Genomic DNA, 25,476 nt, shown 5'->3' on the forward strand with positions numbered 1-25,476 from the left:
CCAACTCTAGTGATGTTATAAAATGGTATATATAAATATTTGACATTAAAATCTCTCGCGACCCCAGAATTTTGCTACCCAAAAGGGGTCGCGACCCATAGTTTAAGAAACCCTGGTTTAAATGGTTTTTTTTCATTTTTGGAGGCAAATTTTGTTGTAAATAAAATTTATGGTGTGGCCATCAGACTATTGTGAGATGGGCACGGCCGAATAGCTCCCCTCTTCCTACACCCATACTCTCCGGAGAATTGAGGTCGCGTTTTGTCTTGCAAGGTTTCTTTAGCTTCATGCTGTATCCCGCTTATAGCAGGGCAGGCAGAGACCTTAAACTAAGGATCCCAGAGCAGGCAGGGCCACCGAATTTTCGAGGCATTACATGTTGTGTGGTGGAAGTCAACGCCACGCTTTGCCTTATTACCAGAGCGAGGGATAAAAACTTGAAATAAATCACTCACCTGTGTGGAAACCGAACCCACAATCGTCGCGCCTTCATGTTAATTTATTCATACCCTTTTGTGCACTAACAGTATATATATAATTTATTGTTTAATTTGGGCTAGTAATATCATTAATTTAATAAAGAATTTAAATAAAAAATCAATCAATAAATATTTTATATTATCACAAAGTTGTGCATACTTTATTACTTTTATAGCATAGTGATTTGCTGTATAAACTAATGAGGCTTAGTAAATATTTAAGAATTAACAAATTAATAGTAAAATTATATAAAACTTTTTATAAATTTTATTTTTTATTATAAATTCTTTCAATCTCTACTACATAAGTATGATATAGTAAAAAAAGCTACTCTAAGGTAAGTTATTTCAAGTAAACAAATTTAAAAAACATTTGACTGGATATTTAAAAACTTTATGCCATAATACTTTAATTAATACATTGGCTTTACATGCAAATTATATTTTTATTCTAATAACCTTTTATAATTAGTTTTCCAAGACAAATATGTATTCCAAAATAATGCTACTGATTGCACAATTAATACTTGGTATTGAAGAGGAATATAATAAAAATTTACTAGTTGGACCCAGGGCCATATATAATAATTAGTTTTTAGAACATCAAAATAATTAGCTGAAACCTCTTGTTTTATTGTTTCCTGGGATTTCCCTTGCATTGCGCCTACAGCAATTAAGATGAATAATAAAAATACTGGAGCAAATATGACTTGATCAACAAATACTTTTTTAATTGCCACAGCTTTGCCTTGTGCCCCAACATGTTTACTTAATAATCCATACCACACACGTAGTGCTGGCCCCTGCAAATAATATATAACTTAAACTTATAACAGAGGAGCATAAACACTAACTTAATCCTTCAAACTAAAAACAAAATAAAACTTACGCCGACAAAAAATCCAATAGAAGAAAATTTTACAGTTCGTTCATAATCCACTTTTTTTAAAGGTTTATTTTCAATAAAATATTGAGAAATAAAATCACCTGCTGCCATTAACGTACCCGTTTGAATAGCTTGTACTAAATAAGGACGTTTACTAAGAAGCTTTTCATAAATTCTAAAAATTCCATAAACGTTCCTCATGGTGAAACTCATAGCCTAAACTATAATAATAACCACACTTCAGTGTCTTAGAATTAATTATTAAGAATAAAGAATTACATAGGAACTACGTTTTAGATGTCATTGTGAATTTGCCAAATTAATTTCGTTTGATTTTTTTTCAAAAATGAATGCAATCTGTCAATTTGAAATTGAACTCCGCCTGTGAATTAACAAGCAAAGTGTGAGTTGACTCGTACGCCAGTGCGTGCAACCATTAAGAATATAATATTTTAATAACTTGGTTACAAATATATTGTACTAAAAATTACTTATGTTATTTTTCTTGAATCTTCTTCTCTTCCAAGTGAATTTTAATTTCACAATATAATAATACCGTGCGATATTATTAATGACTAAATACATTTTGTATCTGTCGTATAATCTTCTACAATTTTTGGTCTATCGTACTACATTGAAGAAATTATTATTATCTGTACGCCTTGTAAATTCCCTGGAGAAGGCGAAGATTGTGAATAAAATCGGTTTAATGATTTTCGCGTGTAAGTAATTATTACTACACCTTTTGACATCTTTTAAGTGGTTATTAATAGGGAGGAAAAATGGATAAAAGAAAATTATCAACTGCTGGCGATAGTCTATATCAAATACTGCAGGTACCTAAAACTGCTACTGCTGATGATGTCAAGAAAAGTTACCGTAAACTAGCGTTGAAATATCACCCAGACAAAAATCCTAACAATCCAGATGCTGCAGAAAAGTTCAAAGAAGTGAATAGAGCCCACACGATATTAAGTGACGCTACGAAGAGAAATATCTATGACAACTATGGCTCCTTGGGATTGTATATAGCCGAACAATTTGGAGAAGAAAACGTCAACGCTTACTTTGTTGTCACTAGTACGTGGTGCAAGGCCCTATTTGTCGTATGTGGTATCCTGACGGGATGTTACTTCTGTTGCTGTTTATGCTGTTGTTGTAATTGCTGCTGCGGAAAATGTAAGCCGCGCCCTCCAGAAGAATCTGGTGACTATCACACGTTGGAACGCGATGATTCAGATGGAATTCAACCGGTGACGATGCAGCCAGGAGGGGAAGGGCGTCCTACAGGGGAGCAAGCGCCACCTATTGCCATGCCGGCGCCGGCTCCGGGTGTCTCCGAAAACACAGGCCTCAACACAGGTGGGGTTAATTATGGAATCTCACATTAACATCATCATTGCCAATTCAAAATCTTTAATTAATTATTGCTTTACATAATTCATATTAAATTATTTTTTATTTAAATGACATTTCCCATTCAAAAAGGCAGAATCTGGTTTTTTTTTTTCATACTATTGTCCAATCATAATACCATTCTCAAAATAGTAAAATATTTAGGTTAGTAGACAAATACATCATTATGACTCCTAAATGATTAATACATTTTTGTGATATAAGGTGTTATCTAATCTATAGACTAAGAGTTCTCATACTCAAATTTTCTTTGCTGACAAGTAGTTTATGAAAATAAATAAATTTTATTACATGAATGATAAAAATAATTTGAATACTGTTTGCATATATCACACATTTATTACTCATAATTAGATTAATAAATATTTATAAGAATACTAATTGTTTATTTTTATCTTAAAAGCTGTAAAGCTGTAATGGTTTTGTAAAATCTTATTTTTACTTTGTCTATTTATATTAAAAATAATATTATGTCCTCTCTAATAATTTTAATTGAAATAGTTAATTGACTTCAATATTTATTACATAGTAATGTAAAACCACTACATACATTCATAAGTATGAATGCTTTTCATGTTCTAATGGAGTTGTTATCAATATGATTTTCCATTTATTACCTCCAATACATCAAATTAATAAATTTGTGTACTTTAATTTACAAAGATTCACGAATACTTCAAAAACTTAATATATCTTGATAATTACATAGAAAGAGATGAAATAATATCAACAAACAGCTTTATTAAAAATAAAAACAACAAGACTTGAAATATAAAAAAGATTTCATTTAAATATTTTTTTACATATGTCTAAAAAACATTTAAATGACATCTCATCTTGTTTCAATTATGTAATACTTTAATTTGCAAATAATAATAAAAATATTATTTTTTTACCCTACTTTATTCATAGTTCTAGTTAGTTGTGACTGGTGAGATGTTCTCAGATTAGTCTTTAAATAACTTAATAATTTTCTGTCGGCTTTTAATAATGTCTGGTGTTATATTATATATATATTTTTTTATTTTATGTAAAGACAATTAATCATGATTTTTAGTTTAATTCATAAGTTTACGTTAAAAAATATATCAATGTTTTGCCATTTTTGCCAATTTGATACACACCAAATGTCACATTCAGATTTTTATAACAGAAGTGGTAGAATATTTAAAAAAAAATCATCAGCTAAATGAAGACTTTCATCAGTGTCTTGAGTATTGACCAAAATTTAACTTACAATATAATTGTTAAGGGAAAAATCTTGATTTGTTAGTTAGAATGCTAGCTGTAAATTGTCCAGTATTTTGTTAAATGGTAAATCATATAGAAACAAATAGAGCAATCTCCGTCAAGATTGATACTTGAAAAGCTCTAGCAAATATTATTGGAACATAACAAACATATTATAACACATGTGTAGTATTAGAAAGTATAAAAAAAAACACTTAGTTATGCTGAAACATTAATAAAAATTTTGAATATGCTGCTGTTTGCATAAAAAAAAAGTGATTTTGCTGTATTTGCCTTTATATGATTCAAATGTCTCAATCTAATTCAACTATGTAATGTTAAGTTTATTTATAAGTAGCTTACAGTAATTGTTTTATAATAAGGTGGTAGCAGATTGTATTATATTATTAAGGATCTGGCTTATTGATACTGTTGAATTTATAAAAAAAAATGTTAATTGTAATAGGTAAGGTCTCCATGAATTTCTTTTTTTTTATTTATCATATGAATATGTACTATTACGTTTTAAAATCCACCTCCGGACTAGACAACTTGTCCACTGTCCACACTTGAACACAGTTTATTCTGCACTGGCAATACTTGAACTCACTATTAAATATATTGTCACATTAATTGAGTAAATAAATGTATTTGTATTTTAGATAGCCAGTAAATGAGACACTTCTTGCATGGCTTTGTGATGAAATTGTATGATTTGCAAAAGCCATCAACTATAAAGATAATAATTTAAGTGAACCATATATTATATGAAATATGTTCCATAAATAAATAAATTATAACTATATTTGTTATGTGAGAAAAGCAAACCTTTTTTTATATTACATGGATTATAACTACCATGGGCTTGGGAATGGGGAGGGGTTGTATTGGCCCATTCCCACCCCAGAAAGTTTATTAATAAAATAATAAATAATATTTACACGAACATATATGTTCAAAGCTAGAGTCCAGGCTTCCCCCTAGAAAATATCTCTAGATACGCCCATGAAAACTAAAGGCTTACAATAAGTTTACTTTCATATTCAATTCATTTAATATCCACTTTTCTTATAGCAATAAATTATATAACCCAATAGGAAAAACTCACCATGTAATATATTAAGAGCTTCACAAATAGAAATGCTTTTAATCACTTAAATTGACGAATTTTTTTTAGACCTATTTAAGTAAATTGTAATTTTTAATGTAGCTTTACTCATAAACAATTCCATATACACTTATTCTAATGTTATGATACTAGTCAACGAGTATTTATTATAAAGAGTGTTGTCTTATGAACATGTTAAAATGTAATTACACCTGATTTTCAATCAAATAAATTTCTGCATTCTGAAATATTTATCTATCATTAATTATTCCGACGCCTTTATTACTATATATATGGTTTCAATTAATTGGTATAGCTAAAATGTAAATTTAAAAATTTGTTTATTTTCAGGGAGCAGTATTCCAAAATACACATGAAGTGTTTACAGCTAGTCTAGAGTTATTTGTTAAGAGAAATGAGGAAGTGACTACTTATTACCACCAAGCAGCTTCTTACTTATGTAAGCCTACAGTTATTATAATATGTTTTTTCCCTTAATATATTTTTCTTTCTTTTTTGTAATTAATTTAACTTATATTTTTGAAGTATTTAATTTTTATTTTTAAAGTATTACTTATATTTTGGAAGTATTGTATTATATACATGATTTTTTTATGTAAGGCACAAGTATTTTTTTTATAATTCATGTTTAGGTGATTTCTTTTAAAAATGGCAGTTATATAATAAAATAATTTTAAAAAGCTCTACAAGTATTAAATTTCTTACATATAAATATTAATTGGATAAAATTGCATTCATTTTTCTTAAATTGTCATGTCCTATTTCATATTTATAAATAACATTTGTAAACCTATTTCATCATAATTGATTATTATTTATCTTATTTACTATTTTGGAATACTGTAATACAAAATCTATAATTTGAATTCAGATGAAATTTTTATATTTTTTAAAGTTTTCTTATTTTATGTTAGTTAACAATGGGAATATCAGGTCAGCTGCTTACACATTGTTTGAAATTGACGCTGTTTAGCCTTAAATGAAATCAACAATTTCGATATTACTAAAAATACGGCGTAAGTCGAAAGCTCCACAGGCGGGCGAGTCGTTAATGTATTATTATAAGGATAATAACCACCCCTGTTATAATTGTACGCTAACGTTATGGGCTTATTTTAAGTAGATCTAGGCGCCTATGCTTATATTAGAATTTTAAAATTTAAAATAATATGTTGAATATAAACTCCAATGTATCTATAAAAAGTGAAAATAATAAAAAATTAAACACTAACAAACTTATTAATGATACAAAAATGTATGCCTGAGCTCTCTTTGTAATACAATGTAAATAAATTTAATATAGAGGTTGTGGGTTCGATCACCACGCGAGGTAATGAATTAATAATTTCATTTCTTTCATTTAATATTTTCATTTCTTTGCTCTGGCACCAAGGCCAAAGCCCGGCGTTGAATTCCGCCACTCAACACGCTATGCCCTGCTGTGTGCGGGATAAAACGTGAAGCTGATTCTAAATATATGCAGGTTTTGCATTAATTAATACAATAGTGAAAGCCATGTTTAAAGTAGCACAGCATATTTATACAAACTGCGTGCTGAATTCTATTCGGAATAATTAAATACAAGTTCCATTCAATATCTGCATTAGTTATGGACTTCTTCCAAGACACTTTAGACACTCGAGAAGCTGTGTGTATCCATTATATCTTAATTAAAAGTGTTTTTGTTTTTCATTCAAATACAGACTTGTCTCGTAACCGGTTTGTTGAGATTTGTAATGATAATCAAATTTATATAAATGTATGTATTTATTGTGATACTTTGGAATTATGAGTAGGTGATAAGGCTAGCGCCGGTGTATTCTTGTTAAATAACTTAGCTTTCTATGTCGTTTAGGTTTATATATGTCGCCATAATATGGAAATAAATAAATTTAAATTCAGAGCATCGATTTTACTTTTTAATTGCTTACCATGAAGTTCTAAAATGTGACAATTGAAAACAATGATTTGGCTGTTAATTAATCTTTGACTAAAATTAAATATTTTGAATTAAAAAATATATATTATAATGGCATAAAACAACTAATTCTGATAAAATAAAACATTGGCCTACTTGCAGAAATGAAAATATGAATAAATAATAATTCATTCACTGGAGTGAATGGGAATCGAACCCAGAACCGTCACATCACATATTTAATGCAAACCATACCCAATGTTTTGAATTTCGGAGATACTTAATCATTTTTATTTGAGTGGTTGATGAAATATAATTTATATTTAAGTAAGTTTGTATATCAAATAAGCCGTAATGCTTTTTTTCATTTTTAAAATTCATCAACAGCGACAATTTTATGGAGTTTTCATTGTACATCTCCATAAGTTTGTGACCTATTTCTGTCTCTTGGAGTTATGTAGACAGTTTTCGTTTGCCAAATGCATTCAGAATAACCTACATTTAGATTTACAAATAAAAATGCGAAGCCATATTATTTATTTTCATTACATACAAAAAAAATACGTAAGAAGTAGTCAAGTTTGGACTAAAATCTTAATTCTCTTAGGTTTATCAGCTAATACGGAGCTATACCATATTGGCTATATAAGTAATTTATAAAATACTAGCGGACGCGCGCAGCTTCGCATGCGTATTTAAAGGTGAATTCTAATAACCCATGAAACTTGTGTTCAATGAAATATTTTTAAGAGTCTAAATATCAAATTTTATAAAAATCGGTGGCGATTTAAGAATTTTCCCATACAAACTTTCAACCCCTTATTTGCACCCTTAGGGGGAGAATTCTAGAAAACGATGAAACACGTGTTCAATTAAATGCTTTTAAAAATCTAAATTTCAAATTTTATAAAAATCGGTGCCGATCTAAATTTTTTTCTATACAAACTTTGAACCCCTATTTCACCCCTTTAGGGTTAAAATTTTTCAAAATCCCTTCTTAGTGGATGTCCAGATTACGAAAGTAAACATCTGTCCAAATTCCACGTTTCTACGCACAGCGGTTACGGCTGTGCGTGCGTCTTACCTCAGTCAGTGAGGACAAGTCCTTTTATATATATAGATTATCCTTATAATTTGATAATATATTTGTATAACTAAAATGGCAGAAATTTTAACACTAGACAGTTTAATATACAATTTATATGAAATAACTAACGTTATAATACAAAATTACCATTCATTAATGTCATATTGTTCCATCGTACATAAAATAAATAGGGGCGGTTCACTATTATCTCGCGTTCTGGCGTTTCGTCCCACTGTAAACCTATAATTCATATTTAATTTTAATATAAAAACACGTATAGACATGTGATTCTTAAATAAAATCAATATCAATATATAAAATAATTGTAATTGTATTACAATACAATAAATTGGTCCAATTATATATACAATTGTTATTCTTATTTATTATATTATAGACGACTACATGGCCTGGGGGCACAAGGATGTCACGCGACAGTAGTGAGTTCGATTTCCACTCGGGAAATTAAATATTTTAATTTTGTTACTCTGGTAACGCGGCAAAGCGCGGCATTGAATTTCGCCACACGCCTCAGAATTCGAAGGAAAGTGGAGAACGGAAGAGTCTTAATGGGAACGGAGTGTCTCTAAAACACTAGGTTCCTAGCTTCCCTCTGCCTACCTTGCTATGTGGCATACAGCGTGCAGCGAAAAAATAATAATATGGACAATTATGACAATTATCATTTTAAAATTTAAAACAAAAGAAACAAAATACAAATAGCATACCATCATCTTTGTAAGCATAACGTCCCGCTTCCGACCAAAACATAAGTCGTTGAGCGGCGTGTGACAGAGCCAACCTGTCGCAGGTGCCGTTTTTATTATCGAACAAACGAGTTAGCCCCATCTGTATGTAAAACATGTATTTAATGGTGGTGTTAATACGTTTATATGGTAAAGTAGCTTATTTCAAAGTCAAAGTTTATTCGCACTTATTGCTTTGGATTTCTATCAAAATTTATTATTAAAATCTATTGAAATAAGATATATACATTGAGATAACATATTTTAGAAATATAAGTACTGCTCTTTGTTTAACTACACCAGGGAAACAAGGCTATGAAAATGTTACCTACATATTGACCTCATCCCAAACTTATATAGTGGGATTTGTTCTTACAAGTTTTTTTACTTTCACTCTTTATCCCGCACATAACAGTGTAGGCAGAAGGAACGTGTAAACATACTGTTAAGACACTCTGTTTCCATTAAGACCTTCTGTTCCCCACTTAGCGCGGGTTCCTGAGACATTGCTTGTTGAGCTCGTTACCATAGCGAGGAAATGTAAATATTAAATATTTTTATCCCCGTGTGGGAACCGAAAGCACAACCCTCGCAAATAAAGTCGCGCGCTTGTGACCCTGCGCTACGATGGCTTCTTAACCTATAGGTACATACAAAAATACAATAACTAACCGATCGAAGTGTTCCCGGCAACAGTAATGTCATACGAAGTGTATAAAGTGGTAGAATTGCAGAAATCCTCATCTCGCTCATTTTGTTAGATATCTCGTGTGGGTTTGTTTTCGTCATCTTAGCCGCTAAACCTCTCAAGGAGCTACTATTAGACATTAGCAGAAGAAGCGTTAAGCCTGGTGTCGCGTAACTAATTTCTAAGGCCTATAAAAAATGCTCTGTCAAATTTATCAAAGCGACTGGTACAAAAAAGTAATGTAGTATATTACAGATTTCTTTTTATATTATATACTTTTTTCAGCTTTATCCTGCATATAGTAGAGATGGCAGAGGGCACTTAGTGTTAAGACACTCGGTGCCTTTGCCTTGTTAGCAGAGCGAAGATATAAAAATATTAATATCTAATAATTCATTTTCCCCGAGTGTAAATCGAACGCACAACCGAGGCGTTATTATACCTATCATAAATTTAAATCACGTGAGCCACAACGCATCCCATGGATATCTCAAATATCGAATAACTAGGTTCGACTATTTAACACATTTAGTTATTATCGTTGGGGGCGGTATTGTATATCAAATTTTCTTTTTGTACACATAATGGGCGTATGTGTTATTTTATTTCATTATATCTTTAGCAATGTTGCGCTACGGTGGTATTTTTTGTGTAATAATCCTCCTTAAATTAATAATAGCCATTTGGGCAGAATGTCCGCCAGAACGAGAACAAGTGGCCCATAACGAGGCTAAACTTCATAACGACTTGATATGTGCATACGACTCAAACTACCGCCCCGTGAAAGATCACAAAACCACTGTAACCGTAAAAATACGCTTCGCCCTGAAATATTTTAGCTTTGATGCTCTGGAAGAAACATTCACTCTTCACAGTTGGGTGGCTATGAATTGGAAAGACGAACATTTGAATTGGGTGCCCAGCGACTATGGTGGTATAGCTGAAATACAAATGGAGAGCCACGAAATATGGACACCCCACATGGCCTTGTTCAACGCAGATGCCACCACGTATCCTTCAGATTCGTTTTACACAACCTGTTTGGTGAACTCCAGCGGGCTGGTGACTTGCGTGCCTCACCTTACGCATTCGGGAATTTGCCGAACGTCACTCCGCAGCTGGCCGTACGATGTGCAGAATTGTACGCTATACTTTGGCTCGTGGATGCACACCGGCGAGCAGGTGAACTTCACATTTTACAACCACAAGCCTATAGTCCTTGATGATTACCAGAACGGACCAGGTTGGAAGCTTTTAAATGTTTATAACGAAAGATTGCCCGGGAAGTATAACTGTTGCCCAAATAGTACTTATCCTATGTTGAAGTATACTTTCACACTGCGAAGAGAAGAAGCCGGCCCAGCCGCCCTTGTGGTGGTTCCATCGATAGTTATCGTATTGTTAACATTAACGGGCATGCTCTTAGAGATTAGAGATAACACCAGACTATTGCTGGTATGTTTTAGTTTATTTGCACATTTTGTTTTTATAACTGAAATCGGATATATTATACCTAAATTTAGTTCGGATACGCCCATTATATTATTATTCATCCGCGATTCTATGGTGATAACGTTAGCTGGGATTTTAATAACACTTCTACTGATGTCACTAAGAAAACGTACAGAGCCTGCCCCGGGATGGATTGTGGCCGCAAATCGCATCATAAATTCTAGTCCAGGAAAGTATGTGATATTTACAGAATTCGATCCAAACGAACTGAACATAGAAAAAAATATAGACGAAGCTTCTAGCAGTAATATTGGTAAACCACGAATTGCCATCGATTGGATACAATTTGCCAATATCATTAACACTTTCATATTTATTATAATATGCTTTGTGTATCTAATTTTAATAATTAATTATATACCTAGAGATTCGTAAGATTTGTAATAAATAACTTAATTACAACAAAACTTGCTGTATTGCATTAGTTCTGAGTAACGCTGTAATGGTAGGTAGGTAGGTATATGTGACAGAAAATGGAATGTAATATTTCTGGAATTGTTATAAATACATACATATTTATATATCTATTTTATTCAAAGCTTATGGACCCTCGAAGTTACCTCAGTATTCCACTCGGCAATATTAGCGTATTTCATGACGTCGTTTATTCTTATCATGTTAACGGATCGTGAGTTTTTAGCATGTTTAGTGTCATAGAATCTTCTGGTGCCATTGAGAACTGTTGGTGCTGAGCGCCACCGAGCCCTAAGGTTTGCCGTAGTTACCAGAATTGAGCACACAGGGCCAGCCAAATCGTCTTCATCAAACGTGTTACGCAGAGTTCCACGTGATTCTTTCTCTATCTAAATAATTAAAATTCATTATTTAAGTTAACACCGCCATTTCATTTGTATTAAAAGAGATTTTTTATTTATCATAATATTAAAAGTTATTTAAAAATAATTTTGCTAAATTAGTACCATTTTGTTCAAAGTAGAGCTCAAAAGTTCCGGTGTATCGTTTCCTGATATTCGCTTTATTTTTAAGTTTAGGGTTTTCGCAGCGCCTTCTTCGAAGTCGCGGCTAATTGGGAATCCCACTTTTACCAACAAAAGAGATCCCCATCGGAACTCTAATGTTTTATTCGAAGTTGGCAGTTGTGATATAATGTTTTTTATTGTTTTTAATTTATCCTAATAAAAAAACAAAAATATAATATTATTTGTCATAATTAAAAGTACCTATCAATTGAATTGAGGCCGTCATGTAATGTCTCGAAAATTTATTTGTTATAGTTTTCGTAACAACTTAAGTAGGTACAAGATATTGAGAATACCTGGCGTATACAATAACTATCTAAGCAATTGTTTAAGTTATTTTTTATTATAGGAAATTTCAAAGCCATTCTTTTTCATACTATGAATAGTGCCGCAGTGTAACTAGCGTGTGACTGTCAACACGACGATTGTGGGTTCGATTCCCTCTCGGGTGAATGACTTATTATTTATTAATATTTTATTTCACCGCTCTGATAACAAGGCAAAGCGCGGCGTTAAGTTCCGCCACTCAACACCTCGAAACTTCAGATCTTCTACGCTGAGGAAAAAATGCTCTAAAATTTACTCATCTAAACAATACTTAAAAATTGCAATACTGCATACATGTAGTGCCTGTTTGTGAATTAGGTACGATCGAAGAAATCACTGATAACGTATAATCAATATCGCTTTGTGACGTACCGTATATTATTAGTCTTACAACGACGTACAATAATTTTGTTACCATGGTCTCCCCTTTAAAGGCCAAGAAGTTCTCTATTTCCGCTTTGGTTGCTGGATCTACTTCTGTGGTTAAGGCTAGAAGGAGCAAATATATAAAAAGTCCTGATTGAACAAAACTGATGCCATTCACTTGTCGATCTGGTGGGCTTGTTTTAGTCAATCTGTCAAAATTTTTCTAAAAATCAAATGGAAAAATGTTATGAGACCTCAATTGTTTTTAGAACAGTACAAAATGATCAAATGCTTAAGATATCCAGTAGATAGCTATTTTTTTATTTAAAATTATTTTATCTCTAGTTCTTTTTGTTGTTTTACGATTTTATTCTTAGTTTTAGTTATGATACCAGTCGTGGCCCAGGCACAAACACAACTATTTAGCACAAACGTGACTATGAACGCGAGGGTGTACCGGCAGAAAATGGTGAACGGAGGGTAATAACACTAAGGGAGGGTAGGGGTAAAGCTATCCTGCCGTGTGCTGGGTACAGCGTGAAGTTACGGTATGGTTTGAACCAAAACGGAAAAAGACGGAGAAAAAAAGCTGACAATAAAAATCTCCTCATCTAACTCACAAGCGTGATAATAAAAGAAAGATATTATAATTATTTATAAACTGTCATTAATAAGTTAAACGGCTTTAAAGACTGGCATTACGATATGTTTACGGGAAAAAAATATACTGAAACGAAATGATTCAGTATTGGTGCTATATAAAAATATTAAACTATATTATGAAAATTAATTTCCTTAAACAAAGGTATAGTAAGGTAAGGTAAGTATATAATGTGATGTTACCTGATAAAAGAGATTCTCAAACTTATTTAAAGATGTCGCAAATGAGTCCTCAATAGATATTTTCGATGTATCATTGCTTATTATTTTTGGACGATATTTTGCTTCTGGAGTTGTGTTTTCCTTATTCTGATTATTATTATTTGTCTTTTTGGTAGATTGCTGTCTAGATATTTTAATATTTATAACATTATATACTTTTGGAGTCACGAAATACACCCAGTGTGGTTTAATTAATCTGAACATTCCATCTAAGATATCTTTTGCAACATCTTGAGGGAAAACTGGACTACATGGTGATGAAGACGGTTTTAGTCCTTTGTAATCAGATTTAGGATACTTATCTGATAAAATATTTGGCCACTGTACCCATTTTCGTAGTATCAGATTCTTTAATGTTTCTTCAAATTTACACGGTCTCGCACTTGACTCCAAGTAGAGAATTTGATATCCACAAAACACTCCCAAAGTGAGGACCAATCTGTGCCACCTCGTCATACCTGATGCTGTTCAAATATCAATAACATTTGTGTTCTAGTAAAAATCGATAATTATTTATTAAACTTTCTTTGAAAACATATTTCACAACTACATTAACTGAGAGTTATTATAAAACTGTTATATAGTCACGCAGAATACGTCTACCAATATCCTGCTTACGATACCAATATTTCTTACGTACCTATGGTGGAAATCTATAATGATTATACCTAATAAAAATTACCGTACAATGTTAACACACCATTTGCATTTGAACATGGTTGAATGATATTCTATTGTGTGCATCAGCCATGACTAAACAATTTACGTATTTACTACTTTTTTCAATAATATAATTTATTTTATAAATCGATACACATGTTCTAACAAATTGAATTATAATAATTACATTTGAGTAGTGTAAGTGTGGCGGTAAACGCAACGGTTGTGGGTTCGGTTCCCACTCGAAATATCGTTTAAGTATCCACATAAAAAAAAAATTAAATATTTAAAGATAAAAATATAAATAAAGTATTATTGTAAAATATAAAAAAATATATAAATGTAGAATATTTCTTTCTGTATTTTTAGTAGACATAGTAAATATAATTGGTACTTGTAGTAAAAAAAATATTCAAGTACTATAATATACCACTAGAGATAATTAAAAACACCTCCTGTATAGATGAGAAGAGACTATTAAAAGAAAACGTTAATAGCCATACAATTGTAAATATCTTTGATTTTCGTTTGCATATTACATAAAACTACTAATATAAATATAATGTTTAATTCCATATAAAATTAAAAAGTTATATAAAAATAAATATTTTTATGTTCCTTCCTTGTGTAGTTCAGTTGTGCTAGTTTATGGCGTTCCACTGCCACGTGAGCACCAATCACTTCGCCAATGGAGGTTGTACTTCCTGGTGTAGAGTATGCAGGTACTTAGAATATTCTGTCATTAAACTATTTCGTTCTACAGATTTTGTTGCTGTCGACATCTCTCGAGTGGTAATTAATCCTACAATCGCATATTAAATCAGTTATAGCCTAACTCCTTATGATACTGTTATTTACGTGCTTTTTACCACTTGTTATGTACAGCACTAACTACAGTCCAAACGTACTTTATTCTAGTTCACAATAGAACGTAACTACAATTTTCAGATCAAAAATCTTTCAAATGCTACTCAACTACTGATATCTATTAAATCTTAGCAGGATACTTTTTTTAGCTTCCCGCTGTATCTATATAGCAGAGTTGGTAGAGGGTACCCTAAGGTTAACATATTCCTACAGTCGTACAGTTGTGCCCCTGCACTACAAAGACCCCACTATTAAGCTAAAATACCACTTACCCGAAAAAAAATCCTTGTTAAATATTCATCATTATACGGTAAGTATTTAAGCCAAAACATAGGAACTCTTTTGCATATTATTACGCATAAGAATGGGTGATCAGCTATGAACTCTAGATCATTGTCCATTGACAACATTTGTACTTGCATAACTGTAAACGACACATATCTTTAATGTCTATATATTTTATTAATGTATATACAATATATACCTAGGATCGATCAACGTATCGTTATCTTCGAGCATAGATAATGGAAAGAAAATGCTCAACTCAAGCTTTCTTTACCAACTTTCAGGATTAAAAAGGTACTAATTTTAAATATTAGCTTAGCTTATTTTCTTTAGAGTTCTTTTGAATTTCCTTTAGAGTCAAATACAATTTACACAAAATTAAAATAGTTGAATGCTAAAATAATTAAAATACAAGGAACAAATAAAACTAAAATAAGTTTAAAAAATATATAAACATTTTATTGATTGATATATATTTAGATTTTACAAAAAACAATAACAAAAATATTGATTTCTTTTATAAATGTATGAATATAATATTATGTTCTATGTGTATTACAAAATATTTGTGCAACATATAAATCGCTGAGGTAGCAATAAATACAGGAATGAAAACACACCGAGTTCCCTCGTCAATACAAATACATTATCAGTTGAAGGCACTAATATTATCTTTTAAATTCTCCAATATAAAAAAAACATTTTTTTTACTTTTTACGGAACAAAGCCGTAAAATAAATAATATTATGAGCTGTAATTGCGCTGAGAAACGGTCGATCCGCAAGGAAGCGCTTCACGACGAGATGTCGCCGTAAAGACGTAAGATGCTTCATTCTACATGCTGTAATACAAAACTGTCACCTTCAAAAACTATTTATGTGTATTTCAACATATTTTTATTTATATTTCTCAAGCTAGAGGAAACAGGTGCGAAAGAAAAGAGAAATCCTAATAAGAAACAGTAAAAAGAAGCGACATTGAATGAGTTTTAATTTTATTTAGTTTCCACGGTGCGTCGCCATGAAGAACAGTTTGTCGTCAACTACGATCGCGGCGAGGAAGGGATGGTCCGCCACGAAACGCTTAACGGGTGCCTCGCCTATTATCGCTGAACAGAATGCGATTGCCATCACTGCAAAGCAAAATTTAAACAATACCGTCATGACCGTCGATCGGAGGATACAGACAAACATACACAACATTTTAATGTGATGATAAAAGAAATATGATATTTAATTTACAGATAACAGATGAAATACAAAAGCGAAAACATGAAAGCAATAAAAATAGGTAGGTATATTGTTGTAAAAAATACTTGATGAGCGTATAAACGACACAAAATATACTTGTATATTTTTTTTATCATTTTCATATTAAAATAAGTGCAACAGCCAAGTTTCATAACAAAATTAATAGATAAAACGATAATTTATTGGGACACTAAACGCTAGTATGACTTGACAAGAGTGTAAATTCATTAGAGCCTTAAACTTTTTTTTTAATATTTTGTATTTCTATTATTTATATCGATATATTTATTTTCAAACAAAGCTTAATTTCTAGTTAACAACACGGTGTGCGTCCATTACATATACAATAGTTATATTACTATCAAGAACATTTTGAGTGTCATTATATCAAGCATTTCGTAGATAATTGTGTAAATTGGCATGCAAATTTAGTTTGTGACCTAGTTATATATTTACAAACAGCAATTTATTATATAAGGCGCAATATGGTTTATACATCCTAAATTTCATTATCCATTAAGTATCGTAACTAAACGCTTTTCTTTCTACTTTAATTAGCTTTGAGAAAAAAATCGGGCATGGCTCGGACATATTTCATACATTTCCAGCACAAATGGGCTAAGCAAAGGAAAACAAGTGACATATTACTCTATTTTTAATTATCGAATATTTTTTATAGAGACACTGAGAGGGAGAGACCGTACCGAACGGAATGGAAAAAATGAAACGTTAAGTAAAGGAAAAATCTCTGGATAATTAACAAAGCCAATAACATTAAATATAAAATGTATATATATTAAATATTTCGAAATTCTACCACTAATAACCTTATAGCTAACAATATCTAACAAAACCTAATTTAAAATAATTTCTGTATCGTTATATTTAACTTAACAAGATGAAGATGCTATATGTATATAGAGAAGAGTTTAGTTCTGGTTAGCGCGGTACACTCCAACGAAGATCTGGTTGCGGCCGTGCATGAGCGCGAAGAGGAAGGGGCGGTCGGCGCGGAAGCGCGGCGACAGCGGCCGCGCGCACCGCAGCATCAGCACCACGCCTGCGTGCACACGACACTCACAGTGACCCAATATTCTTTCTGTCTGTACCATTACTCTCTCCCTCCCTCACACACATGCTAGATATGTTTCTATTACGTGCTATTATGTACTTGTTATCATAGTTAATCCCCATATCATATAGTAACTGACAAAAAAACTAGTAAATTGGGATGAGTGTCTGTTACGATCAATATTTTCAATGAAAGCGCAACTAACATTAATTATATTCTGTCAACAGTATAATAAACGAGGCATTCAGTACCTTCCGAAATGTTAGGCTATCTTCTTTACAGCCCCGGGGCTTAGAGGTCTACGCGCGGGGCTGCCCGGTGTGCTGGGGCCGGGGGGCGCGGCACGAGCACGAGCAGGGGCAGGCGGCCCGCCAGTAAGCACCAGAGCGCAGGGCGGTCCGCACGAAATGTCGCCCTCGCGCGCAGGGAGCGCTTCATGCGCACTACGCCCACTAGCCCCGACCGACAACGGACACGTCATACAGATGTACCAACTATTTGTCTTAAGCCCGTATGTTTGAACAAGAGGCTACATTTTTATCGTATGTTAATTTATTGTAATCAACAAATAAAAAACAATTACAACATAAAAACTATTCTTAAATATCTATCTATCTATATATTGACTTCAGTGTCCATGTACTAGCGGTTAACATTTGGCTCCTACCATGTTATTTCTTTTACTTATTTCTACTATATTCGAAATTTAACAAAGTTATTAAAAAGGAAAATTATGGAAAACTTTAAATTAAAAAAAATAATATAGTTGGTACATCTCTAATCTTATGACAATTACAACACAATCATGCCCAATTCCTCATTAACACAACCACGCATCGATTATATTCTATGTTAGTTGTTTAGAAAAAGAAAGAGAGACATTAAAAAATAGACATGTTTAAGATCATGTTATTAGCAGACATATAGACAAAAATATAATTATATAATAAGACTTAGTTAAGCTGATGAAAAACCCTGAAATCAAACCCTGCAATCGCCACAAACCAACATGTGAAACCATACAGAACAACACTAACGTCTTTATAAATAATAATTATAAAATATAGGAATAGGGTTTTAAATAATTTGGCTAGTGACTACCATTAATAATGTAAAGAGCAGAATGGATATATTATAGTAGAATGTTTTTGCACGCTTAATAACAAATTGAAGTTAAAAAAATAAAATGTTTATGACAAAAACATAGATTTATAGTAAGTATTCGTATTTAAGCATTCTCTAATATATTGTAATCTTTATTTGATTAAATATTTAAACTATTTAATAAAATTTATGATATTTTAACTAAATGTCCAACGTTTGTTATTAATAGGAAATAAAAAGGAGAAAATATTTAAAATACTTTTAAATTTAAATAAACTAATATATTATACGAAAATGTCACAGTGATATGTGTGTTAGTAAGTAAGTGTAAGTGTAAGTTGAGTAAAGTGGTTTCTCTTTCTAATTTTAAAAAGCGGTCTAACCACTAATATTTATAACATTTTGATAACATTTTTTTTAATATGTTTGATTCATATATTAAATATTTCTATGTATCAACATGTCAACTGAAGCGTCATATTTGTTTTTTATAAAGATTTATTAAAATGGAAAACATTAGTAAAGGAAAATAATATATATAAAATTATAATATTATTCCATATTAGAACAAACAACAACTTCGTCCTTAAGTTCGATGACAAAACTCGATAAATATGCGATTGGAAAATTATTGAAAGCAATGATAACATTTAATTTTATGATAAGAACTGCACTCAAATATTAATTAGCATTCAACCAACATAAAATTGATATAAAAATATATTTTTGCACACATTTAATAAAGGTTAAAGGCTAATTAACGTTTCTGAGAGCGAATGAATCTTAAATGTACTTACCGGTAGCAGCAGCCGCCTCTGCACCTTCTTCGTTTACTTCAATGAATGCCTTTTGTACGGCCTTCGATACATACAATGGTTCTGGCTTGTTTAATAATTTTGTGAGACCAGAATTCTCACTATCAAATATAGCTTTGATGCCAAGCTGAAAGAAATATATTTATTTGTTAAAATATTTTACATATTATTGTCTTTACACTCAATAACTTAGCTTAGCTTCACGATGCATTCCACATATAGCAACTTAGTATTAACACTGCGTTATCCATTTTCCGCCTAATTTTCGAGACATTGCGTATTATGAGTGACGAAACACAACACCACGCTTTGTCTTGTTACCAGAGCAAAAGAAATTAAAAATAGCTATTTTCTCTCAATAGATTTAAATTGGTTATTAGGTTATTAGTAGAGGATTTTTGATTTTGAGGCCTTTATAAAAGGCTCAAAAGTGCTTTGAAATTATGCGTGTAAAAACACACTGAGCGTTTTCAGCTTTTTAACTTGGCTCGACACGCAGGCGTGTCTTGAGTTCGTATATATTTATTTAAAGGCCAGTATTAAAAACAATACATTTATCCTATTTATAATCCGATGTATCTAATATTGTTTAAAATAAATTATTTATGCCTTCAGCAATTGTGTTTACACTTCAACAAGAGATATTTGTTTCCTTTGACCAAATGGACTGTGTCTGAGCAAATCATTCCACCGGCTGCAAACCTTTACTTTGGAATTTCGATAACTATTAAAATTTATAGATAACAATATAGATATGATGATAAATATTTATTTTTACAATATAATTTACTATCGACAAATGAATTTTAAACCATGAAAAACAGACAATAATCTAGTAAGTACTTAAAACGATTATCTCACCGACCAAATATGTACTGATTTAATGCTTCATACAATTATTACTCAAATGGTGATAATGAAACATATTGTAGAACAACTATCTAGAATAAAGCGACAACGAGCACCCGGTATTTATGTTAATAGTACACCTATTTAAATATATTTTTAATAAATAGGTTTACTATTAACATAAATACAGGGTGCTAGTATGACACGTCATATAACATGACTAAAGATAACGTTCAACATACCAAATAGAAAATAAGTACTTACAGTACAAACTACATGTATTTCACATTGTTATTCACATATTGACGTGAAGTTTAAATATGAGATAGATTTTTATAATCGTTGCAAAAATAGATACATTGTTGTATTTGTTGTACTATTTATTGCTAGACCTTTCTAACTGAATGGCGAATTTTGATGCGGTTTTCGGTAATAGATAACTTAATAGGTCGATAACGAAAACTTCATAGGTCTCATATATGAATACTATATTAGTGTAGTCCAAGTAGGCGAAGCCGCGAGCGGACCACTAGTTACGTTATAATATGAAATACTTACTTTAGGCAAAAGATCGATAAGATCGATTTCGGTTTCTATTTTGAACTTAGGAACGGTGACTTGTACTTTCATTTGGTGCATATTATCTAATTCAGAGAGCAGATTGTGTCCAGCAGCGAGTTTGTCCAAAATGGAGTCCAAGCCAGTGATTTCATTGGGCAGCACTATCAACATGCTCGCCTCGTCACCAATGTACGGAATTTGGAGTAACTGGAAAATATTTAACACTTATCATTTTCATATACATACTTACATACATTTTTTTTAAAGAACAATCCTTCGACATTTATGTAAGATATCTTATATATCATATAAAGACAATCCTAGCATTCTGTTGACGCGACAGTTCTGGATTCGATTCCTACTCGGGATTAAAATATGTTATATGTCCATTTCCTCGCGCCGGTCTCTAATGAAGGGAGGATTTTAACAGGATCCCTCTGCCAACCCTGCTATATGCGTGAAGCATGTGAGCAAAAAACAAAAAAAAATTACGTGTAAAAATCTACTTGAGTAATGTTTATTGTAAGTTATACTATACTTACAATAAACATTACTCAAGTAGATTTTTTCTTAAAAAATACATTTCTAAACAAGCTTTCATCTTACTTTATTTTGTATTAAAAACTTTTCCATGATGTACTGTATTAGACGACAAAGTCAAAGTCATTTTTTATGATACTATTAGGTGGATTGAACGAAAATATGTACCTAATACGTTTGCATGCGATTTTTGGCGATGAAAATATGAGCCATACGAACTAACAAGACATGTAAGAAAAATAAATAAACAAAAAGTTTTTAGTATATTGTAGTGCAAGTATTGTCAAGTTGTATATTAATTATATTCCCATTTCTTAGCTCTATTATGAAGTTAAGAAGTGTTTACGATAATAGCATGTAAAATGTTTATTCGATTGAAACCAGAGAGTTCAACACCTCGGAATGTTTACAATGTTTAAGCTATTTTTAAGAATTCTAGTCACAACATATTTATCTTACATATTGATCTTATTATTTGGAGAAGATATTTGAATAGACATTAAGAATTGATCTTTCTTTTCCATTAGATTATATAGAATCCAAAACCCTAAAATTTGGAAATTTGTAAAAATCCATAGGCACTATTTTCTAAGATGAAACAGGCTATGACTTTATAACAGTAAATTTTCTATTATTAACTTCATTGCGATATATCACTAAATAAATAAATAAATATTAACAATCCATCGATAACAAAATTTGTATTAACGTCAGATATTTTAATTTAGATATTTCGCTGCACTCTACATTATCAAGGCCAGGCTTCTTTCATACGCCCACTAAATTTGGAAATGTACCAAAAGCTCGTATAGTATGAAAATTAATTGACCTTATAAATAAGAGGTAAATTGATATTCTGGTTAATGTTATTTATTTCATACTAATTAGTTGGAAAAATTCGCCTTTCCTTTTAACTTTACACATATTTAATAAATAAATAAGGAAAAATAATAAATAACAATTCCAAATAATTTTACCAGGAATAAATATGTACTGTTAAGAAGTATTAAAATATTAAGAAACATATTATGTTTCAACAATATCCAATAAATGCAGTTTCTATATTTTTTTTCCTATCATTCATTTTTTTTTAACTATTTACGAATTAGTGTAATGTTAAGTTATTCCTTATTCTCAAAACCTGTTGTGTTTACGGTCGCATCTTTTGCAATTTAATATCATATAGATGTAGACAGATATCATTTAATTACTGTTTATCTATAACCAATGCAAAATGTGAACATATACAAATATATGTATCAATTGTTATACATATATAATAGATACGAAAATATTAGCGACAAGTAAAATTGTAAAATCATCGATTATTATAATGAACAATATTTTTAAAAACTTTTTCTAAATATATATTTCTACGGGTACTAGAAACAACAAGATTTTTTTAAAAAAAACATTTTTAAAAAGCACTTTTTTATAAAGAAATTAAAAATAATTAATAATAAGCTATGTATATAATTCATATAAGTATTATAAATAAATCTAAATGTATTTCCCAATGTTTATACTAGCACTAACACTACCAACAATCAAGCTCAAGGTTACAAGTGTAATTCATGTGGAACAAACATATTGACAATGCAAATAAACATTTTACTAATATTGAAATAAAGTTTTCTATTGTTCTTATAATATAATGACAAATAATTATATACAACTCTTATACTGTTAAGGATTAAATAAAGAAATTAAAATATATTATAGGACTATTCAAATTAAATTGGAATGGTAATAACTATTAACTTTCATAATGTCATAAGCTAAAAAATATTAAACTATCATTATAAGAGGAATTAAAACTGAATGAATAAATAGCTAAATTAGGTTCACTATGTATTCTGTACATAGCAAGGTAGGCAGAGGGAACCTAGTGTTAAGACACTCCATTCTCCACTGAATGTTTGACAAATTATAATAAACTTAGTTAAACTTCAATTGATTGAAAATGTATCAAAAATAAAATGAAAGTGTAGTACCTGAGCATTTAAAGCTTCACTCTCTCCATATATATAATCATCTTCTTTATACATCATAGGAACGTTGACAGTGGCCTCTTCACTAATGTAGAAAGGCTGATCTGAAGTAAATTGGGGGTTGAACTGTTTCTTCCAATTGCCCTAAAAGAAAATAATGATAATTATTGTGTGTGACAAATGTCTAATATCTATCTATGAATATGTGAAAGTAAAAATAAAAAAATATATGAATGAAATTTATTTAGTAAAATAAAAAAAAATACCTTAAAATATATAGCATTAAGGAGCACCAGACGTGTATCACCACTTAAACTGTCTTGTGAAATCAGATCTTTAATTTTCTTGTTTGTCTTGTTTTCAACCTGTTATTTTTATAAAAATAAAAAAGTAAATTAAGTCACTGGAAATGAATATGAATACATATATGACACCCTGTTTCTTACTTTATATCTAATTTTCAAGACATGTTGAGTGGTAAAACTCAATTCCAAACATTGTCTTGTTACCAAAAAAGGAAAATTTCAACAATTCATTCACTTGAGTAGAAATTAAACCCACAACAATAGTGTTTATAGTCATATCACTCACCCATTCATTGATTTCCTTCGCTGCTACTGCACTGTTAGCAAAGTCAATTTTTTCCAATGCAGCATCAAAGACAGCGATGGCATCTTTTTTCAAATTTTCCTCTAAATCATAGTCACCTTCTTTTATGTACACCTTATTTGCAACATTTAATGTCACACCTTTAACAGATTTTAAGTTGGAAGACACAGCAGCAAAGGATGAACGAATCTAAAAAATAAATAATTTTATATTTCCAATTCCTTTAAAACTAGTCACACATGGTTAAACAATATACAAATATAATTTACACAAATTATTTTTACTTACATCATCATTTCCAGGAATACCAAGAGAACTTAATAATTCAGAATGTGCAGGGTCGGATGATCCTAGAGCTAGAAGAGCTAGCACAAATTCTGCAGATAAAGGTGAAGACACCACACTGGAACTTTTATCTAATTCCTACAATTAAAAAAATAGATATTAACCAAATGTTATATATTTTTTTAACTTCATTTTCTTGTAAAATTAGTTGGTACTTACATTACAAAATTTTGCTGAGAATTCAGCCACAGCAGAAGATAAGGCCTTGGCGTCCATTTCTACAGGATTTATCGGCTGCGTTAGCAATATTAGAACTAAAAGACAGAAATAAGAATTCTATTTAAATAGTGAGCTATGTCGGTCTATATGTTCACTGTTGTTGATCCGATTCCGACCGGCAGCGTACTAATGCTCAAAACACACAGTACACAAATTACTAAAGCAACATCGATGATGTCATGATTCGTTGGCGCAGCCCACCCACCACCACTACTCAGTATTCAATATTTTTTTTTTAGTATAACAATGAATTTCTGTGACTCACTATACCCAGTAATAAGTAAAAAAATAAAATATAATTAAAATATTACATATTATGTTGTATGTTGCACGGATCCACATCGATTTACAGGTGTAAAATCTGTTTTTTATAATCAATAATTTAACATATAAACTTTTGTGGAAACTGATAAAGCGATTGAGCGCTTCGATTATGTGGCTATCTCTATTTTATCGTAGTCGCAGTGTAAATGTAACACTTAAATATTGGAAAATGATAAAGTTGATATTGAAGAAATGAATCATTTTTCAATTAAAATTGTCAATGAAGTGACATATCGTCAATTCTATGACATATTTAAAAAAAAGTGTAAACATTCCGTTCATTAAATAAATGAACAGATTCACAGAATAAAATTTTATAATGTAATAATTTGAAATAGA

At 31.0% G+C, this 25,476-nt stretch overlaps 5 protein-coding genes across 9 annotated transcripts; 2 read left to right on the forward strand and 3 right to left on the reverse strand.

Moving 5' to 3' along the window:
- Positions 1-734: 734 nt before the first annotated feature.
- Positions 735-1,770, reverse strand: Mpv17 (Mitochondrial inner membrane protein MPV17). Its single transcript, XM_085192671.1, has 2 exons — positions 1,369-1,770; positions 735-1,282 (listed from the first exon to the last, which is right to left on the reverse strand). The coding sequence occupies exons 1-2, from the start codon at positions 1,576-1,578 to the stop codon at positions 926-928; spliced, it is 567 nt and encodes a 188-aa protein (XP_085048797.1). The 5' UTR covers positions 1,579-1,770; the 3' UTR covers positions 735-925.
- Positions 1,771-1,999: 229 nt separating this feature from the next.
- Positions 2,000-7,050, forward strand: Csp (Cysteine string protein). Its single transcript, XM_085192670.1, has 2 exons — positions 2,000-2,727; positions 5,471-7,050. Exons 1-2 carry the CDS (start codon positions 2,148-2,150, stop codon positions 5,494-5,496), a joined length of 606 nt encoding a protein of 201 aa, XP_085048796.1. The 5' UTR covers positions 2,000-2,147; the 3' UTR covers positions 5,497-7,050.
- A 1,124-nt stretch (positions 7,051-8,174) lies between these two features.
- On the reverse strand, positions 8,175-14,749 carry LOC146534619 (serpin B7-like). The gene is made up of 7 exons (XM_085192662.1): positions 13,608-14,749; positions 12,814-12,987; positions 12,012-12,224; positions 11,652-11,894; positions 9,564-9,767; positions 8,874-8,994; positions 8,175-8,385 (listed from the first exon to the last, which is right to left on the reverse strand). Exons 1-7 carry the CDS (start codon positions 14,100-14,102, stop codon positions 8,276-8,278), a joined length of 1,560 nt encoding a protein of 519 aa, XP_085048788.1. The 5' UTR covers positions 14,103-14,749; the 3' UTR covers positions 8,175-8,275.
- On the forward strand, positions 9,766-11,611 carry LOC146534620 (acetylcholine receptor subunit alpha-like 2). Its single transcript, XM_085192663.1, has one exon. The coding sequence runs from the start codon at positions 10,204-10,206 to the stop codon at positions 11,464-11,466; it is 1,263 nt and encodes a 420-aa protein (XP_085048789.1). The 5' UTR covers positions 9,766-10,203; the 3' UTR covers positions 11,467-11,611.
- A 109-nt stretch (positions 14,750-14,858) lies between the features above and the next one.
- Positions 14,859-25,395, reverse strand: LOC146534621 (antichymotrypsin-2-like). Of its 5 annotated transcripts, none has more exons than XM_085192665.1 (10): positions 25,125-25,395; positions 24,754-24,848; positions 24,538-24,672; positions 24,232-24,438; positions 23,907-24,005; positions 23,644-23,784; positions 21,107-21,316; positions 19,682-19,826; positions 15,446-15,597; positions 14,859-15,108 (listed from the first exon to the last, which is right to left on the reverse strand). In XM_085192665.1, exons 1-10 carry the CDS (start codon positions 25,153-25,155, stop codon positions 15,103-15,105), a joined length of 1,221 nt encoding a protein of 406 aa, XP_085048791.1. In that variant the 5' UTR covers positions 25,156-25,395; the 3' UTR covers positions 14,859-15,102. The 5 variants fall into 5 exon arrangements, with proteins under 5 accessions (XP_085048791.1, XP_085048793.1, XP_085048792.1 ...); XM_085192664.1 differs by lacking the exons at positions 14,859-15,108; positions 15,446-15,597 and adding exons at positions 17,629-17,768; positions 18,032-18,232; XM_085192667.1 differs by lacking the exons at positions 14,859-15,108; positions 15,446-15,597 and adding an exon at positions 15,896-16,299.
- Positions 25,396-25,476: the final 81 nt, after the last annotated feature.

Source organism: Heliconius melpomene, chromosome 11 (assembly GCF_056956725.1).
Source record: "Heliconius melpomene rosina isolate 202511_hmr_F chromosome 11, ASM5695672v1, whole genome shotgun sequence".
Classification (NCBI taxonomy): Eukaryota; Metazoa; Arthropoda; class Insecta; order Lepidoptera; family Nymphalidae; genus Heliconius; species Heliconius melpomene.

Bases quoted from the DNA above. Each gene is read 5' to 3' on its own strand.
- Csp (XM_085192670.1), top strand. From the start codon at position 2,148: ATGGATAAAAGAAAATTATCAACTGCTGGCGATAGTCTATATCAAATA. The intron at 2,728-5,470 runs GTGGGGTTAATT...GTTTATTTTCAG, and splicing joins AAACACAGGCCTCAACACAG to GGAGCAGTATTCCAAAATAC.
- Mpv17 (XM_085192671.1), bottom strand. From the start codon at position 1,578: ATGAGTTTCACCATGAGGAACGTTTATGGAATTTTTAGAATTTATGAA. The intron at 1,283-1,368 runs GTAAGTTTTATT...TATTATTTGCAG, and splicing joins CTATTGGATTTTTTGTCGGC to GGGCCAGCACTACGTGTGTG.
- LOC146534620 (XM_085192663.1), top strand. From the start codon at position 10,204: ATGTTGCGCTACGGTGGTATTTTTTGTGTAATAATCCTCCTTAAATTA.
- LOC146534619 (XM_085192662.1), bottom strand. From the start codon at position 14,102: ATGACGAGGTGGCACAGATTGGTCCTCACTTTGGGAGTGTTTTGTGGA. The intron at 12,225-12,813 runs GTAACAAAATTA...TTTTTTTATTAG, and splicing joins CCTTTAAAGGGGAGACCATG to GATAAATTAAAAACAATAAA. The intron at 9,768-11,651 runs GTAACTTCGAGG...CATTTTTTATAG, and splicing joins TTGCCGAGTGGAATACTGAG to GCCTTAGAAATTAGTTACGC.
- LOC146534621 (XM_085192664.1), bottom strand. From the start codon at position 25,155: ATGTGGATCCGTGCAACATACAACATAATAT. The intron at 19,827-21,106 runs GTAAGTATTTCA...TATTTCTTTCAG, and splicing joins TTATCGATCTTTTGCCTAAA to CTTGGCATCAAAGCTATATT. The intron at 18,233-19,681 runs GTAAGTACATTT...GGTCGGGGCTAG, and splicing joins AGAGGCGGCTGCTGCTACCG to TGGGCGTAGTGCGCATGAAG.